Source organism: Xyrauchen texanus, chromosome 40, assembly GCF_025860055.1.
Source record: "Xyrauchen texanus isolate HMW12.3.18 chromosome 40, RBS_HiC_50CHRs, whole genome shotgun sequence".
Classification (NCBI taxonomy): domain Eukaryota; kingdom Metazoa; phylum Chordata; class Actinopteri; order Cypriniformes; family Catostomidae; genus Xyrauchen; species Xyrauchen texanus.
Genome location: NC_068315.1, coordinates 16,049,640 through 16,068,161, shown reverse-complemented (window position 1 = coordinate 16,068,161; position 18,522 = coordinate 16,049,640). Strand labels below are relative to the sequence as shown.

The following is an 18,522-nucleotide window of genomic DNA, read 5'->3' as shown; positions in this document are numbered from 1 at the left end:
TAAGTCTGTGCCCAAGTGTGTGTTAAGGCAACTCCTTTCTCATTATAGCACAGCTGGTTCCCCCTCTGTTCTGGTTCGCCCGCCCATTCTGTCACTGTGTTACATCCTCATTGTGCTTGTTGGCAGCACAATAATTAAAAGCAAGCAAAACAGGGAGTCTGATACTTTGCATGAGGTGTGTGTGTGTGTGTGTGTGTGTGTGTGTGTGTGTGTGTGTGTGTGTGTGTGTGTGTGTGTGTGTGTGTGTGTGTGTGGTGTGTGTGCAGAAACTATGCAAATTATTCTCTGATAGCACACACACCGCTTCTACAATGCTGCAATGAAGTTATTCAGCAGGAAGAAAGTAGACAGTCAATGCAGGCTGCTTGTGCCCCCCTCATTTGCCTAAGCACAGCTGTTGAGTGGGCAGTGGATGGAGAGGAATGGCGAGCTCAGACAGATGGATGCTGAAGGCTCAGTCTTAGTCATATGTGACTTTTCTTGATGTAGAAAGCAGCTTCATGCTCAAGTGCTTGTGTAACAAAACATCTGAGGACTTCGATTTGTGTTTTGACATTGTGCTGGCGGGCAGAATTTCCAAATGGGGAAAGAGTGTGAAATGAATTCAAATAGAATTTCTAACAAAGGTTTGGGTGGACATTTTCATGTAAAGCTTCCAGCCACAATGGTATATAGTCATTTAGCAGACCCTTTTATCCGAAGTGACATACAATATGCCTATTACATGGACAATCCCAATGGCGAAACCTGGGGCTTATGTGCCTTGCTCATGGATCTCCCCTTATAGGGTTAAAAATGTCGGTTACTACTTGTGGTGTAGTTTTTAATTAAAAACTGTTGATTCTAAAGGATACTGCATCCACGCCACTAGGTGTCACTGTAAGTCCAAGATCATACAAATAATTTAGTTACTAAGTGCACTAAGTTACTAAGTTAATTATAAGTAAAGCTATCCTAAAAATAAAGTGGTTTACTTCATTGTAAGTTACTTACAAAAAGTAGCTGACAACATTGAAGCTATTTAAAGGGACAATATTTTTCAAATATAACTATAATTTAGCAATATGGTACGAGATGCTGTGCTATGTTGTGAATATAGCAACTGCTGAACGGCGTTGGTAGGCACGACGCAAAGCGGAATCAGCCACCTCAGCCGTGGCTCTATTCACAATATGGCACAGCCTTGAGTGCCTTATTGCTTTATTGGATTATTCAGATATTGTGAATAAAGCACGGCTATTGACCAATCAGGACCGGAACTTTCTATATTATAATGAGAACTATTATTTTACATTTAAACTAAATGTAAGTAATACACTGCAAAAAAATATTTTGTAAAATAATCAAATTATTCAAAAAATGTGATTTATTTACTTGTCAAGCAAAATGGCATGATATATTAAGTCATGTTTTAAGAGAAATCAGACAAATCTTACCCTATTGGCAAACAGTTTTTCTTGTTTTAAGATAGAATCTCACTAAATTAGTTTTCTCTCAAAACAAGACTTAAAATCTAATGCCAGTTTGCTTGTCAAGTAAATAAATTATGTTTTAAGAACGTTTAGATATTTTTCCTGGAAAACAAGACAAAAATACTTGTCTTGAAAATAATTTTGTGCAGTGTATAACTAGAAAACACCCTAACTTACAGTATCAAAACGAGATGAAAAAATAGCTATGAATTACAATATTCGACTAAATATTTTGATTTAAAAAAACAAAGATGGAAAATTCTGCCCATGGAATCGAAAATGTATTGGTTACACTACTTGCTTCAGTTCACTCAGCTGTAAAGCTACATTTGCAAGACAGTGTGAAACCTACAATGTAGTGTTTTATCACACAACACCACTACTCATTGGAAAAGGAGGCTGTAACTGGAAAAGCTATACTAGTTATTTGTGATGCTACGTGTTACTCCCTAATAATGGGCATTGGTAAGGATATACTGTAGCTGCTCATCTCCTTCCTTCAAACAATTCCTCTGGCATTCCTCTTTCCCATTTTTTTCCCTTACTACTTGCTTTCTCACCATAGCTATGCCCAGGGTTGGGGAGTAACTGAATACATACAATGGGATTACATATTTAAAATACGAAATATAAGTAACTTTAATCCACTACAATGACAATTTAAATAATTGGTAATTAGAATACAGTTACATTGTAAATGTATTTTGATTACTGAAGAGATTACTTTGCAATTTATTGTAATTTGTTTAATTTAATATTTAGACCGTTCAGATGGAAAACATTTATACATATAAATTATACTATCCAAAGTGCATTTGAACAGCATTGAAACACTTTCTTATGTGTTACATTTATACGAGCAGACAGAGAAGTAAGTTTGGAGCAGAAGAAATAGACATAAACTTTGTGTAAACTGTCAGTTTTACGCTAAGCTAAAATGCTATTTCTAGCCAGTTTACATGCACATGTTACCGGGCACAATCATGTTTTTTTTTTATCAAGAAAATTCATGTTGGATCATAATTTCTTTTTTCAAGTAAGATCTTTGATATTAGGGCAAAAATCATATTCTTGATAATCATTTTTGTATCATTTCCTGTAAAAATGTCTACACTGCATAAGATATTTAGGTTTTTTAGAGAATGTATTTATAACATGTGTATTTTGTCACAGTACTAGCAGAGTTTGTATAGTCAAAACAAGTGAAAAAATCTTCCAGTGCTGAAGTAATCCAAAGTATTTAGATTACATTACTGACCTTGAGTAATCCAATGAAATACGTTACAAATTACATTTAACAGCATTTATTCTGTAATCTGTAGTGAAATACATTTAAAAAGTAACCCTCCCAACTCTGGATATGCCGATCATGGGAATGCTGTGATTAATTTGTGTATAATGCTCAAGTCTATACATTATTAAGAACATGCCAAACCTGTCTACCCATTCCCCCATCCCTTTTATCCATTACTTGTGAACTTGAAAAATGAGAGATGGAGCAACACGGGTGACTTCACACAGTGGCCCCTGGCTCCCAAGAATCTCCCTTCCTATATTATTATTATTATTCCTATCTCAAGAGTCCGCCAGACAGTTGCCGCTCCCGGCCTTTAAGCGAAGGCTCTGTTGTCCTGCTGCAACACATTACCTCCATGTCTTCCAGCCTTCCAGCAGCACACACCAGCCCTGTAACGTCAGATATCTAAATTATTCACCAGCACTGACCTACTTGCTGGGTGTTTGAGATCTGGGAGTTGAACAGATATCGCTGCACGGCAAATGGCAAGCACGTGGTTATAGCAACCACTCTGAAACAACTGTGCAGAATGCCCTCCCACTCCCACTTTCCTCTCGCTTTCTTCTCTTTCTCTCTTTTTCCATGTAGTTCGTGTGGTCTGCATGGTTGTGATGATGGTGAAAGGTCCTGATTGGTGTGGGCATTGCCCTGCACCCTGTGGGCAAACTGTGCGAGCACAAAGAGACAAATCGATGTCTCTCCTCCCCAATTACTCACTTACACACTCTCACTCAGCTAGCCCTGCATTTCTGTTGGGAAAAACACAAATTTATGTACACGTTTGGCCAGCTGGCAAACACACTCTGGCTAATTGCAGAGAAAGAAAGAGAGAGAGAAAGAGAGAGAGAGAGAGAGAGAGAGAGAGAGAGAGAGAGGGGTATGAAGGCTGGCACTAAATGGATGCCATCAACACAACATTGTCAGATGGAATTTTACTGTTGCACTGAGAGGAATTTAGAGATTGCTTCCTTTTTGCATATTTGATAGAGAATTCCTGGGTGGAGTGATATTCAGAGCTTTTAAACTGCAGTCGGATACCATCTTTTGAATTCCAACCGTGAAACCTCAACATGGCTTTCTTTCCCTTTGGAACCATCACGGGAGCAGAGGCAAGATTTTGTTCAGTTTGTGGTATAATGTGTGCGTCTTAGCACTGTGTGTTGTCATTGATAGGGCTTGTCAACAGATTTGCTTCCTATGGTTTTATTTCAGATTTAAAGGCACGTTTGATGAGATTGTTTTCCGGGGGGAAGGATGCGAGGGGATATGGTGTTCCTCACTGCACATGTTTGTTTGTGTGTGCATGTCTTTAAACAGCAAGTGCTGGCAAAATTGTTTTTGTCAGGGGATTTGTGTGATGTACAAATCTATATGGGTGTGTATGGGGGTTTGTGCTCCTATGATCGATATTTTAAACCACCTTGATGTTGGAAGTCTCCCTAGACTGTACTATAAGGTGATTTGATGTCATTTTGACACTTAGGACACCTTTGATCTCGGCTGTGAGTCAAAGATCAGAGCACCTGTGAGAATTGTCAGAATGGCTGTCCATGAGTACTTTCCTTTTCTCTCCTCTCTACCTCTCTCAGCAAGAGGTCTTTGATGACACAGCAGCCCTATAAAAGTGTAATGATGGCACAAGGCATTTTGACTACTTTTGACTAACTCTTGTCTTCCACCCCCTCCATCCCTTCTGTCTCTCTGGTACAGGATGATCTTCTGGTAGCATCAGCCGAATGTCCCAGCGATGATGAGGATATTGACCCTTGCGACCCAAGTTCAGGTGGGTTAGGTTAGTCATCTTTCTTTTATTATTACCATCCATATATGTTCTTTTTCTCAAAGTTTTCACCATATTTTTCATGGTTCTGTTTTGAAACCATCTCTTAAACATTATTTTTAGTATTCGATTATAGGATTGATGTAAAACAAAATGATTTTCTGTGTAGTGGATGGTCATAGTCATTTTTCATTTACCAATATATTGGGTGAAACAATCATCCAATTTTACATTTTATCAGATGCACTTTTTTTTCCAAAAGTCAAAAAATTACAAATTATTGTTTCATATTCCAAAAAGCATAATTTTGCCCAAGGCTCAGTCAAGCAGACTTATTGATTTAACAGAAACTCCAATAATGTTTGTTACATGAGCTCTCTTGTTGCTTACGCACCCGTTTTGTCTTACACAAGTCGGGCAGCTGGCTCAGGTGGTAGAGCGGGTCGGCCGTTAATTGCAGGTTTGGCGGTTCGATTCCCGGCCCACACAACTCCACATGCCGAAGTGTCCTTGGGCAAGACACTGAACCCCAAGTTGCTCCCAGTGGCGGGCTAACACCTTGCATGGCAGCTCTGCGGCCATTGGTGTGTGAATGTGAGTGTGAATGGGTGAATGGGACACAGTGTAAAGCGCTTTGGTAACCTCTAAGGTTAAAAAGGCGCTATATAAGTGCAGACCATTTACCATATGCCGCCCTGGTGCCAACGTCACACCCAGCCCATTTCACAAGCCAAAACAAACACGCATGTCATCTAATTATCTAGAATATCAAGTTTATATTGTATGAACATGTTAGCTAGCTAGCAAGATAATTAAACGTTGACAACTCACTGACTTGATCTGCCATGGTATCCCGAGTAGTCTCTCAACTAACAGCAGGTGTTAGTGATAAACAGTCACTTTTATTAAATTATATCGATCAACAGGGTTGGGGAGTAATGGAATCCATATAACAGGATTACGTATTTAAAATACAAAATATAAGTAGCTGTATTCACTACAGTGACAATTTAAATCATTGGTAATTAGAATACAGTTACATTCAAAATGTATTTTGATTACTGAAGAGATTACATTGCATTTTATTGTCATTTGTTTTATTTAGTATTTAGTCCTTTCAGATGGAAAACATTTATACATATAAATTATGCGATCCAAAGTGCATTTGAACAGCGGTGAAAGACTGTCTTGTGATGTGTTACATTCATACAAGTAAGTAAGTAAATTTGGAGCAGAAGAAATAGAAATAAACTAAAATGCTATTTCTAGCCATTTTACATGCACATGTTACCATGCACGAACATATTTTTTTTAATCAAGAAAATTCACGTTAGATCATAATTTCTTTTTTCTATTAAAAACTTTGAAATTAGGGCAAAAATCATATTCTTGATAATAATTTTTGTATCGTTTTCCTGAAAAAATATAAAAAAATCCTTAAAACTAGATCAATTAAATTAATCTTGTTTTAGAAACAACACTGCATAAGATGTTTAAGTTTTTCAGTGGCCATTTGCCATTGGCCCCGAATAAACCTTGAGGGGGCACAGTTAAGCCCCGGAAGTGACAGTGGGAACGCAACTGGCCTTGCCTTTCATTTGGCCGACAATGGAAACACAGCTAGTGTTTGTGCTTTCTTAAACAGACATGAATTCTCCATTATGCCACATTTCCTCCTTTACTCTGTTTTGCAGATTATATGCTGTAAACATACTAAGAATTAAAATTTTCTGTTTGCCACAGAGACAGATATCTGCTTAAATTAGTGTTTTAAATAGTTCCTTATCCTAAACAATGATACAATTTTGCCTGTGCCATCACATTTTTGCACATTACTTTGTGTTTTTGTTATGAACTTACTAGCTCACCTATTTTGGCACTGTGTTCAAAGTGATTTATCTTCCACTAATTAACCATTTCAAAACATGAATTATAACTCAACAGGCTCAGAAATTTGTGTGCATAAATGTCACCAAAAATGCCCTTTCATTTGTAACTGCAATAGTGCTTAATATTCTATTATAGTTCTAGTCATATCATGGATGTTGATATTGATTTTATTCTTATAGTAAGAGGTGATAAATTCTCAAACTTGAGAATTTGTATTAATTAACTGATTAAATAGACATATTTGATGTAAATGGATGAGTCATGGTTGGGAAAAAAAATGTGCCTTCATAAAAGTAAAAAATACCCCTATTTTAAGTATTTGAGAATCAAATATTTCCCCTTTATGTAAAAGTTAATTACTGACACCCTTAGACATCATGATCCCCATACTTTCTGATTTATTGTGTGAATGTTAAAGAGACTTGGTGAATTTAGTTGATGTATGTTTTTGGAAAAGGCCAGTGAGCATGCTAGTGTAGCACATACAGCTTTTCCCATTTCTTCACTCAGTCAACTGCACAAACCACTTTCGACATGAAAAATGAATCACAAAGGTTAACCCAATCTGGATTCCTTCAGCTGGCTTAGTTGCAGCTGCAAGTGGCTCATGCAGCAGTCATATTATTCACGGGCAATGCAAGCATGTCCATGAATTAATGAAAAAGGCAAGGGGCAATTTTCAACATGCTGACGAATCATAAAACAAACTTGCTAATAAGCACAGAACTCATAAATGATATGAAGCAGAATGTTGGAAAAAGCTGTTAGGTTATGCGTCTGATAAATTATGTTAATAATTGTGACCGACCAAGATATTGTATGTAGGCCATTTAACAGAAGCGATCATTCCGCTTTATGTCAGTTAAAAATATTTAGGCTGATAGATTAGTCCAGGGGTCGGGAACCTATGGCTCACGATGCCACAAGTGGCTCTTTGTTAAAAATCATGTGGCTCGCTGGGTCTCTCACCATTCACATGATCGTTTAAAACTTTCTAGAGATACTTTTCCAACAGAAAGTGTGTGTGCGATCGCAAAGCTTGAAGTCAATGACGCTGTTTTGGTTTCCTTTCTCCCAAATTTTACAACCTACTTCTGGTGAACAAGGTTTGAAATTAACACCCGCCAAATGCAGATTTTTCATGCCGAGTATTTTGCTGATGTACCCGCCACTGTGGAAAGCGACCTGAAAGACTTGTTGGAGAGATATATATAACAAGACGCGTGTTTGACGAAACGTGATTATATTTTGAAGAACAGACGAAAGAAAACCCGCCGATGCGCGTCTGATTTGATGTGTGCAATGAAAACACTTCTCCAACATACCAACATTCATAGAGTTCTGGGCCTCGTTTCCCAATAACTATTGATCTTAGCTTTTAAGAGCATTTTCTATGAGTGATTTTATGCACGTTTGTTATTTTTTATGTGCGATATAGCACCCGCAAAATGCAACAAGACTCAATCCAGTTTGCGAGCTCCTCTCCAAATGCATTTCATTCACGAGTAATTTTGCTCATCTACCTGCAAAAGGTGGGAACCTTTAAGATGTCTCGGAGTGACACATGACAAGAAATGCTGATGTGTTTGAAGAAACACACTTTATTATATTTTTAAGAACAGACAAAAGAAAAGCCGTCAATGCTCGTGTCTGATTCACTGTTCAGAGGCATGCAACGTGACCCTGTCTCATGAAACAAGCTTATGTATAGAGTTTTCACTCCTTTTTCTCTATTTCATTAAACTGAAAACTGTTTGCAAGAATAATGTAGTCTATGAGAATGCTGCAATTGATTTCCGATCATCTCGTGAGGTGCTGCGAGTTTAGTTCGCTCTTACACATTGTGAACGCAACTCTGCAGGTTCAGTAATATATACAGGTATATTTGTATTAAATAAACAAAGATGAAAGTGATTAAATCATAAGATAATAAAACACAGTTTTACCTTGAACCTAAAATTTAGTTCTATTTTCTTTCTTTAGGCAGCATAAATATGACCAAAACAATCATATTATTTTTTTGAGTAGTCTATGGGAAATATAAACATTGTATTTTTTTGAAAAATTTTGTATGAACACGTTAGCTAAAAAAAATTGTTAATTTTTTGTTTGTGGTATGGCTCTTTTGAAAAAATGCATCAAACAAAAATTAAAATAATTGGCTCCTTGGTAAAAAAAAAAAAGGTTCCCGACCCCTGGCCTTAACGATGAGTGCATTTACATGAACAACAATACACTGGAAACTATACAAAATCTGCTCATTCTATAAACCAGACAACACACACAAAAGAAAACATGTTTATATGATATTTCAAATCATCAGATTTTTCTCCTGTTTTAATGTCAAAATGTTTGAGTGCATAAAACATGTCATTCACACTTTGATTAAGTGGCCAGAATGCTAGTAAAGTTTCTCATATAGAGCAAAATTGGGGTAATGGACAAAAATCTAGAGGGCTTTTTTTTTCAGTGTTTCTCACTGTTCATTCTTTACCCTGGATTAATAATTAATCTTTAAATTGTGAATCGGTATTTTATCGGCCTTCACCCACACTGCTCTCTACATATGGCCATTAAATGGAGGTATATACACTTTATTCTTTATTCCGATCAGTAAAAACACATAAAGGGATCAAGTGCAAATACTGTACAAGTGTCCTTTTTCCACACAAAAATTATAAAAATATCTTTTGGCAGAGGTCACCATTCCATAATTCCTTGCTGTACTTAGTCATCATCTCATTTCCTGCACCTGCGGTTCACAGTGAATCAGGCCTAAGCTGCGAACGTTTTTTTTACAGGTGTTTTTCTGCCGGCCGTTTATGCCCTGCCTGCAGCCGCGCTGACATCCAGTTACTGTCCCCTCTCCGACAGATATACAAATCAGAACAAACTATACCACTCTCTTCCACCCACCACACCACTCTATCTGCCCAGAAAAAAATTGCCATAAAGGGAAGTTCACTCAGTGGTCACAGCTCACGGAAAATATCAGTTCTGATCACTTTATCTGTGTCAGCCTGTGACAGTTTGAGAAAGTGTGTTTGCACAAGCTGACAGTAGAGGTTTGCCTGTTCATACTGAAAGATATGCAGCTGCAGTAAACGCATATATTGCTTCATTTAAGGCTGAGTGTCATTGTTGTGGTTTATGTCCTGTTGACTAAAGGGACTTTATGTTGCTGTGTAGCAGTTTCTCAGTGGGATTTCTAATCACATTAGGAGAGGAATCAATTCGATGAAGAAATATTGATATCTGCCTTTCTTTCAAGTTCTCCCTAGTTGCACTTCCCCCATATTACTTCATTCATTTTCTTAGTATTTTTTTTTTCTGCTCAAAGCTGAATAATACTATTAACTGGTGTGAATGTTGCAGAAACATTGAAATTGGAGTAGCAAAGGCTTGTGTAACTGTACTTTAAAGGTGCACACTGTAAATTTGATTCCTAAAGAAATTAATAGTAATTTTGAAAGATGTATAAAATCATGACAACTCACATGAGATGAGGACTCCAGTCATATCAGTAACCTTATTAAAGTGGTTTTCTTCTACATATAGAGGGTTTTCCTTGTGGGGGCTGATATGTTATAAAAACATGACCATCTGAATACTACCTGCTTAATCTCAGTAGCCATCCTGTTATTGGACACTTTCACTCATGGATTAAATTAATTATGGCTGATTGTGAAAAGTGGATTTCTACGATGGCATCGGTAACTGAAAACTGCGGTGTTAATATATGTCCAAGATGACATATTCAAAAAATATTGAGTGCACTTTTAACTTTCATAATCAATTTGAGCACTCTGGTCCTGGAAGGCCATTGTGTAGTTGAGTTTAGTTCAAACCCTAATAAAACACACCTGTCTATAATTTCATGTAGACGTGGATGAGCTTGTTCAGGTGTGTTTGACAATGGTTGGTGCTAAACTCTGGAGGATAGTAGCCCTCCAGGACCAGAATAAGATTGTATAGGTATAGAGGTTTTTCATAGTGGTAAATGAATAAACGGTCTCTCTTTCTTCCTCCATGTGTATCAACAGCTCACCCTCCATTGCCCGAGGCGAAGGGTTACCCAAGCCCGGAGGTGATACGGGAATCCAGCAGCACCACAGGCATGGTCGTAGGCATCGTCGCGGCAGCTGCCCTTTGCATCCTAATCCTACTCTATGCCATGTACAAATACCGAAACCGCGACGAGGGCTCATACCACGTGGATGAAAGCCGAAACTACATCAGTAATTCCGCGACACAGCCCAACGGAGCCACTGTCAAAGAGAAACCCATTGGCGTGCCAAAAAATAAAAAAGATAAAAAGAATAAGGACAAGGAGTACTACGTCTGATCTCACAGACATTCTCCCCCCTCACAACCCACCCACAGATCCTGTGCTCCGAACTTACATGCAAAGGGGAGGGGAGATCAACCTGTGTATAGTTATTGAGGGGAAAAAAAAGACAAAACTGTCTTAGTTTTACCTAAGACATGATATACTGTTACTAACAATGATAAAACATACTTTATAACCAAGCACACAAGAACTTTAATTAGCTGAAAAGTGTGTACAAAATGAAATGGGCAGAGAATGGACTGCACCAGCACCCAAGATTTGGAGAGACTCCATGTAGTCGACCTATCTGTGGATGGGGTAGGCCGGGTCAGCCTTGTATGTTCGAGTGTATTGCTGAGAGACAAGGCCGCTGGTTAGAATTAAGTGTATTTCATATTATGTTGCCTGTATATGTGTTGCTGGAACATTTTCCCTCTAAAGCCAGAAAAACCATGAACATCTGCAGCAATCCAAACAGACACTCATTTGACGGAATTGGAAAAGGAATGAAAGACTTGTCAATGAGATTCTACCTATGATTGTTAAATCAGCCAAAGTATTTGACTCCCTTTTCTGATGGCAGTATTACGAGCTGGGATGCGAAAGGACCACTCTGTGTAGGATCAGAGCAGATTTCCATATGGCGGACAAATCCCCTGGTGTCAAAGAGAATTGTGGAGGCCTTAAATATCAATCCAAGTGTAAAGGTTGTAGGATTTTCTTCTGTTTGTATGTTTGTCAAAAATAATGACAAATTACGCAAATGATGATGAGGAATACCAGGGCCGTTCGGAATAGATTGAGAAAAACTCCATGCACGTAAAGTATCTTATTACATGTTTATATACGGTGCAAAGACTATCTGTGTGCTCTCTGGACTGTGGCTGAAGTGGTGTTTTATAGCCTGTTATATAGATGATGCCAACTACAGTATACCTGCTCTTCAAACCTTTTTTTTTTTTCTTTTTTTTTTTTTAATAAAATACAAGGCGAAAACCACGAAAAACAGACAATTAAATGTAAATGTGTTGCTATAGCGATAGAACCATTTCTGCCAATATCTATGAAGATTTTTTTTTCCTTATTTTATGTGCAGCTTCCATATCTCTCTTTGTTTTTTACATACGCCTTCCTTTTTTGTTTTTTTATAGTTTCTTTATTTTTATTTGCTGTTACGTCAGCATGATGAAAAGGCAAGAGTAGGAGCACAGGTTTTGGAAAGCAAACAGCCATGTGGAAAATAAAATAAGATTTTGGACTGTTTAAGCAATATCCTCTTGCTTGTCTTAGTGACCAAACAAATTATGCATGGTATTTAGGACTCAGACCTATGGAGAGACAATATCATCATTTCAACGCAATGAATTCCATCCTGACAAATTGAGTATTGGATTATAGCTAAAATCACAAAGATAGAAAAGAACCCTTCAAAAGTGTTTGCCAACATCCTCTCTGCTATCTTGTACTGTGCGGAATGTACAAGAGGTATAAAATATATAACATTCTGAATAAAATGTTTGCTTTTGTTTTGTGTGTTTTTTATTTGTGTAAAATTTTTCTATAATACCTTCTTTTGTTTTTATTGTGAAAATTCTTTGATGACCTCAAAGTGAAGATTTATTATGAAAAAATAGTTTTGAAAAATCAAATGAATAAATAAAATATTAAGACCTATGAACGCATTTGTTCTTTATTCTTATATAGAGAAGACACATCTAATGCATGGCTTCAGAGTATGCAATTTGCTTTGTTAAATGATTGGGAAGATTTATACATTTCATAAAGGGCTTGTCATGTTGTGTTCAGTTCAAATGCACAGTTTTTTAACATTAGTAACTAGATGTACATTCTGTATCCTGAACTAACCTTGATCATTCATCTTGATTAGTGTTAATTTCAACATATACCAATACTTGTTTAAAATTAAAAGCTATACAGTATAAGTTAACATTAGTAAATGCACTATGAACTAACAATTAACAATTGTTATTTTCATAACAAAGATTAATTAGTGCTTTTAAAAAATATATTGTTCATTGTTAGTTCATGGTACTTTATTAAAACGTTATTGTATTTAGGGTTAGATTTAGGGGTAGGGGTGGGTATAGAGTGTCCGTGGGACTCGAAATAAAAACAATAAACACACTGCAGTGATGCCCCTATATTATATGTTAGTATTAATTAATAATGCAAATAGCATCTAACAGCAAGTTGCAACTATCATCTATCACTATTTGTAATGCAAAGAAGATGCTTTTTGTTGCTATTTATACTTAGTATAAATAGCATCTATCAATATTTTCAATCACCTTAAATCATAGCAAATGCTTGGCATCAGCTGTTTGCAATGTTGCCAAGGTTTGCTTAGTTTTGTGACCAGCTGAGTTTGCAGTATTATTTGTTTTTTGTTTTGGAATAATCTCCTGTTGATAAGCAGAATCTATACCACTTTAGACATACAGTATGTTCCATGCATATTTTCCTCCCAGGGAACCTTAAGGGGCCAGTCATGTTGTATATACATATTGAATGTGACCATTGATCCAGTATAAGGATGGAAATACACACAGTTACATTCTCTTTGTATTGAAGAACAAGATGTCATGATAAAAGCTGCCCATCAGAGGTTGGCAGCATGGAGACTTGGTCAGGGCAGTGGACACTTCAAGATAGTGCCTCTCTTTAATTTTCTGCACAGGAGGAGGCAACGGAACAGCTGGTGTGAAATAACTACCCCTACAGGGAGGCATGTGCTGTAATTTATGATTCATGAATTATTCACACCCACCATAGACTTTTCATTATGCCTCATTTCAACACACTTTGCGGAGGGAGTGTGGGAGGGAGGGGCAGCTGGGTTGGAGGTTTGTCACGGCCGGCCTTGAGAATTCTTCCTTGTAATGCTTTATTTAATTGTCATATTCATAGATAGAAGAAAAGCTGAAAAGTGAGGCAATATACACCAATCAGCCACAACATTAAAACCACATGCCTAATATCATGTAGGTCCCCCTCGTGCCGCCAAATCAGCTCTGACCCGTCAAGGCATGGACTCCGCAAGACCTTTGAAGGTGTCCTGTGGTATTAGACAATAGCAGTAGATACTTTAAGTTCTGTAAGTTGTGAAGTTGTAAGGTTCGGTCTACATTGATAGGATTTGTTGGTCCAGCACATTCCATAGATGTTCAGTCAGATTGAGATCTGGAGAATTTGGAGTCCAAGTCAACAACTTAAACTCTTGTCATATTCCTCAAACCATTCCTGAACACTTTTTCCACTGTGGCAGGGCACATTATCCTGCTGAAAGAGGCCACTGACATCGAGGCAATCCATTGCCATGAAGGGGTGTACGTGGTCTGTAACAATCTTTAGGTTGGTGGTAGGTGTCAAATTAACATCCACATGGTTTTGCAGCAGAACATTGCCCAGAGCTTCACAATGCCTCTGCCGGCCTGCCTTCATCCCATAGTACATCCTGCTGCCATCTCTTCCCCAGGTAAACCATGCACACGCACCTGGCCATCCACATGATCTAAAAGAAAACGTGATTCATCAGATGAGGCCACCTTCTTCCATTGCTCCATGGTCCAGTTCTGACACTCACATGCCCATTGTAGGCACTTTTGATGGTGAACAGGGGTCAACATGGGCACTCTGACCGGTCTGCATCTACGCAGCCTCATATGCAGCAAGCTGCGACGCACTGTGTTTTCTTACACATTTCTATCATGGCCAGAATTACGTTTTTCAGCAATTTTTGCTACAGTAGCTTTTCTGTGGGATCAGACCAGACGGGCTAGCCTTCGCTCCCCACGTGCATCAATGAGACTTGGGCACCCATGACCCTGTCGCTGTTTCACCGGTTGTCCTTACTTGGACCACTTTTGGTAGGTACTAAACACTGCATACAGGGAACACCACAGAACACCATTTTGGAGATGCTCTGACATAGTCATCAAGCCATCACAATTTGGCCCATGTCAAAGTCACTCAGACCAAATTAAATTCAAGATCTGACTGTTCACTGGGTGCCTAATATATTCCACCCTTTGACAGGTGCCATTGTAACAAGATAATCAATGTTATTTACTTCACTGGTCATTTACTTGTGGCTGACTTGTGGTAACACAATAATTGTTATTGGATTGTTTTTGTTAATATTCGTGAACACAATAGTTAACATTATCTATGTAAAATACTTTTACAGCATTTATTATTCTTGTTTATTGTGTACTATACATACTAAGACATTTTTAACATGAAAACCTTTAGTACATGTTAACGTTAGTCATTGTGTTACTTGTGTTAGACATTATGTACTAAAATGAACTAACAATTTAAATGGCATATTTATAAAATGCTGAAAAAAATATATTGTTTATTGTTTGCCATAGTTCATTGTATAATGCATTGTGCAGTGTTACCAAAATGATACCATTTTAAGTAGCTCTGGACTTATAAAAGGGTTTTGGAAGAGATGTTTCTAAAGGTTAAGGTTGTTTAATTATAGGCACGTGCTTTTGAGTTTGGGTGAAATATAAAAAGACTGTCTCACAGTGCTGACATCATTAATCACAAGGCTTAACCTTGAAAGTGTTATACAATTGATTTAGCAACATAACATCTCAAATTTAACACCCTTTTGTTGCCCTCAACCTGTTCTTCTTCACAGTCTCTAAAATTGAACTGACATCTGAACATGAATTAAACAGTTTGAAAATGTGTACCCTTCTGTAAATGGTTGCAAAAAGACAAATCTGTCCTACCGTGGCTTTTGTCTAATTAATGGCTCCCATTACCTGAGTCTAAAAATATATTCAATTAAGCCTAGATATTTCACATTCTTTATTAACGGAAAGACAGTTTCCCATATGTTTTCATTCCATAAATGGACTTGAGTTTCACATTTTCATTTAGTATATATAAATGACATGTTAAAGAAATTATTAAACAAAAAAAAACAAAAAGAAATTGTATGGGGGTGGACTGAACCTTTAAACAATATTCCTTAGTATGTGTTTAATTGCTTAATTCAGGTCATTTCAAAAATAATTTTTAAATTAATTAATAATTAAAAATGTATCACAACATAATGTACATTTAGATGGACCGTCCTTTAGACAGCATAAAATGTATAGAAAATGTGTGTGAAAATGGATCTCTGCACTAAAAAGGCTGAGTCGTTGCAGTCATTTCTAGATCAGTCCAGTAAGGGCTTAGGCAAATTACTTCTTCAGAATACATACATCTATATTTCATAGATCTGGGCCTAGTTGTTCAAAAAGGTTATTTGGAATCCCATATTTTGCAATCCAGGATCAGGTAATCCATTTTACTTTTGTGCCAGTTTTTCACCCTGATCCAGATACAAACTTTTCAAGATTACCAAATCCAGGTTACCAGTGCTCTAAATGGTACTACATATCACAATGTAGGCTACTAGCTACAGTATGTAAAGAACAACAGATAGAATAGCCAGCATGGGGTCACATTTAAGTGTTTTTATTTGAAGATACAGAAAACAGCACATTAAAACAATACAAACATCCCCTTGCATTTTAAATTTCTTTTAAACAGTCAGATCTCTCACCTGACCCACAACAAATAAATAAAAATAAACAAATATACATTATTCACAAATACAATGTGGATATATTGAAAACATGTTTTAAATCATAAAAAGGCTAAATGTCCAATAGCTAATAAAATAAAGAACGTTCAAGAGTTTTAGGAGGTGTATATCAAGTCTGGCTTTGGTTGGCTGTTGCCTGTATTGTCCAGCACAACATCACTTCCAGGTGCATTGTCCCTCACTGTGATGACGTTTATGATGCACCTGAGACTGTTGAAGGCCCGGACCAACCTCAGGTGTTCTCTCAGAATGAGGGACTGACTGGACAAGTAATAAGGAATGATATTGTTAGAAACTACTTTTGACTTTTTCATCTCTGATGATTATGTAATTGTAATTAATACACAGTGATACATGACAGTTAAAATAGATAGTTCATTATATTAACATATATTAACAGCTGTTTGGGGGATTATATTATGGGACAAAATCATTATTTTTATTTTTTTTACTTTACTGCACTGAAAGGCTTAATAGGGAGCCTTATATCTACTTTATAACTGCAAAGGTTAAACGGATAAAGTGCAAAATATAAATAAATGTGTATACTGTATTACATTATACAAGGTTTGTATTATTTGGCCAATTTTAAAGTTTTATTATATTTTGTTTCTGAAATCCACCCTTCTGCTGGGATCAGGATAATTCTGCTTTTTTGGATCAAAGGTATCCCAATCCTACTAAAACGGTTTGAACAACACATTCTGAATGTTTGATCCAGATCAAAACTAAGACTGGATTACGTGATTTTATCTGATTTCAGAATCCTTTTTTTTTTTCTGCTTTTGAACAACCCATTTTAAGATTTGATCCAATCTAACCAGAGAACTTCTGGCTCTGGTGATCTTGATTCTTCCATCTGTGAGCAGGTGAATTTGCCAAAGCACCCAAAAATTAGAAATTGTAGATTTACCTAGTGAAGATTCTAGTCACCTACATTTCTAACAGTGTCTGTGCTATAGAAATTATGAATTTACCAACAACATTTTTTAAAACATATTGTGTGCCTTTTAAAGATTTGTGTTTAAATTATATTTTTTTAAAGGATCACTCTCACTGCTTGCCACATATTTTCAGCTCCTTTTAATGTTATGATATAGTGAGAGTATGTCATGTCTTACTCAATTTACCCATATTTTATATAGTAGTGCTCAGCAACATTCTTTTATTCTACTTTTAATCTATAACCCCCAATCCTGTCCCCAACCTTAAACTTAGTTCAGCCATGACAGATAGATTTGGCTTGTTAATGTGGGTATGTTTGGGATGAAGACACACTCATTCAGTTTTAATCTTGACTAAAGACTCATATAGTTAGCCAGGCATACACCTAATTTATCCATCAGTTCACAATTAGGCTGCTTTAGTTAGGTCTGCTGGAACCAGAAACATTGATCATGCTCTATAACTCTGCCAAAAAACTGAATGGCATCTATGCTAATATTATTCTATTTGTTTCCCTGTCTCAGCTCTGGATTCATATCCAGAAGTTACCAGAGCCAGCCAGATCCAGCTCCATTCCTGCTTGTGTCGGACTCCACTGATACGTGTCTCTGAGTGATGATGACTAAATGCAGACGGTGCTAGCCAGGCATCACTTCAGTCTATTACGATAGACTTCAGGGGATGAACTGATGCCAACTCCAACCATAAGACATGGTATAATTCATATGCCACTGCCTGAACCTTGGACATGGGATAGACATCATCGAAATGACCTGACGGATGAACTGCGTTGCACCTCACTGATCTCTGCCTGCATCACCTCGCTCTAATGATGGACTACAATCTTAAAATGGAATACATAGACTTTCAATTATTTGCAAACAAAAGGCTTCATCGGCCAACTAACAAAGGATGCATCTATCTAACAATGCATCTATGTGAACTTCTGCAATTAATCCAGAATGGACTTCAAAGACATTAGTCATTAATCTTAAAGTTCATATAAAATTTTGTTTAAACACTGGCCCTTAACACTTACTCAGTTTACTAATTTTAAACCATGACTTGCACTGCACATAAATAATTAATATTGGCATTATATTCTTGCAGTTTAGCCAGAGGGGAACTGGTCCCCACAGTGAGTCTGGTTTCTCCCAATGTTATTTTTCTCCATTA

The 18,522-nt window shown here is 37.1% G+C and overlaps 1 protein-coding gene across 8 annotated transcripts in view; it reads left to right on the top strand.

Annotated features, from left to right (window-relative positions):
* Nucleotides 1-12,436, top strand: part of LOC127633287 (neurexin-1a) — a 223,629-nt gene extending 211,193 nt beyond the window's left edge. For 7 of the 8 annotated variants that reach the window (XM_052112288.1, XM_052112290.1, XM_052112287.1 and 4 more), the window contains 2 exons: nt 4,480-4,561; nt 10,483-12,436. In XM_052112288.1, coding sequence (XP_051968248.1) covers nt 4,480-4,561; nt 10,483-10,784 — 384 coding nt within the window. In that variant the 3' untranslated portion in view covers nt 10,785-12,436. The remainder of the gene's footprint in view (nt 1-4,479; nt 4,562-10,482) is intronic. The other variant, XM_052112286.1, reaches the window with a different exon arrangement.
* Nucleotides 12,437-18,522: the final 6,086 nt, after the last annotated feature.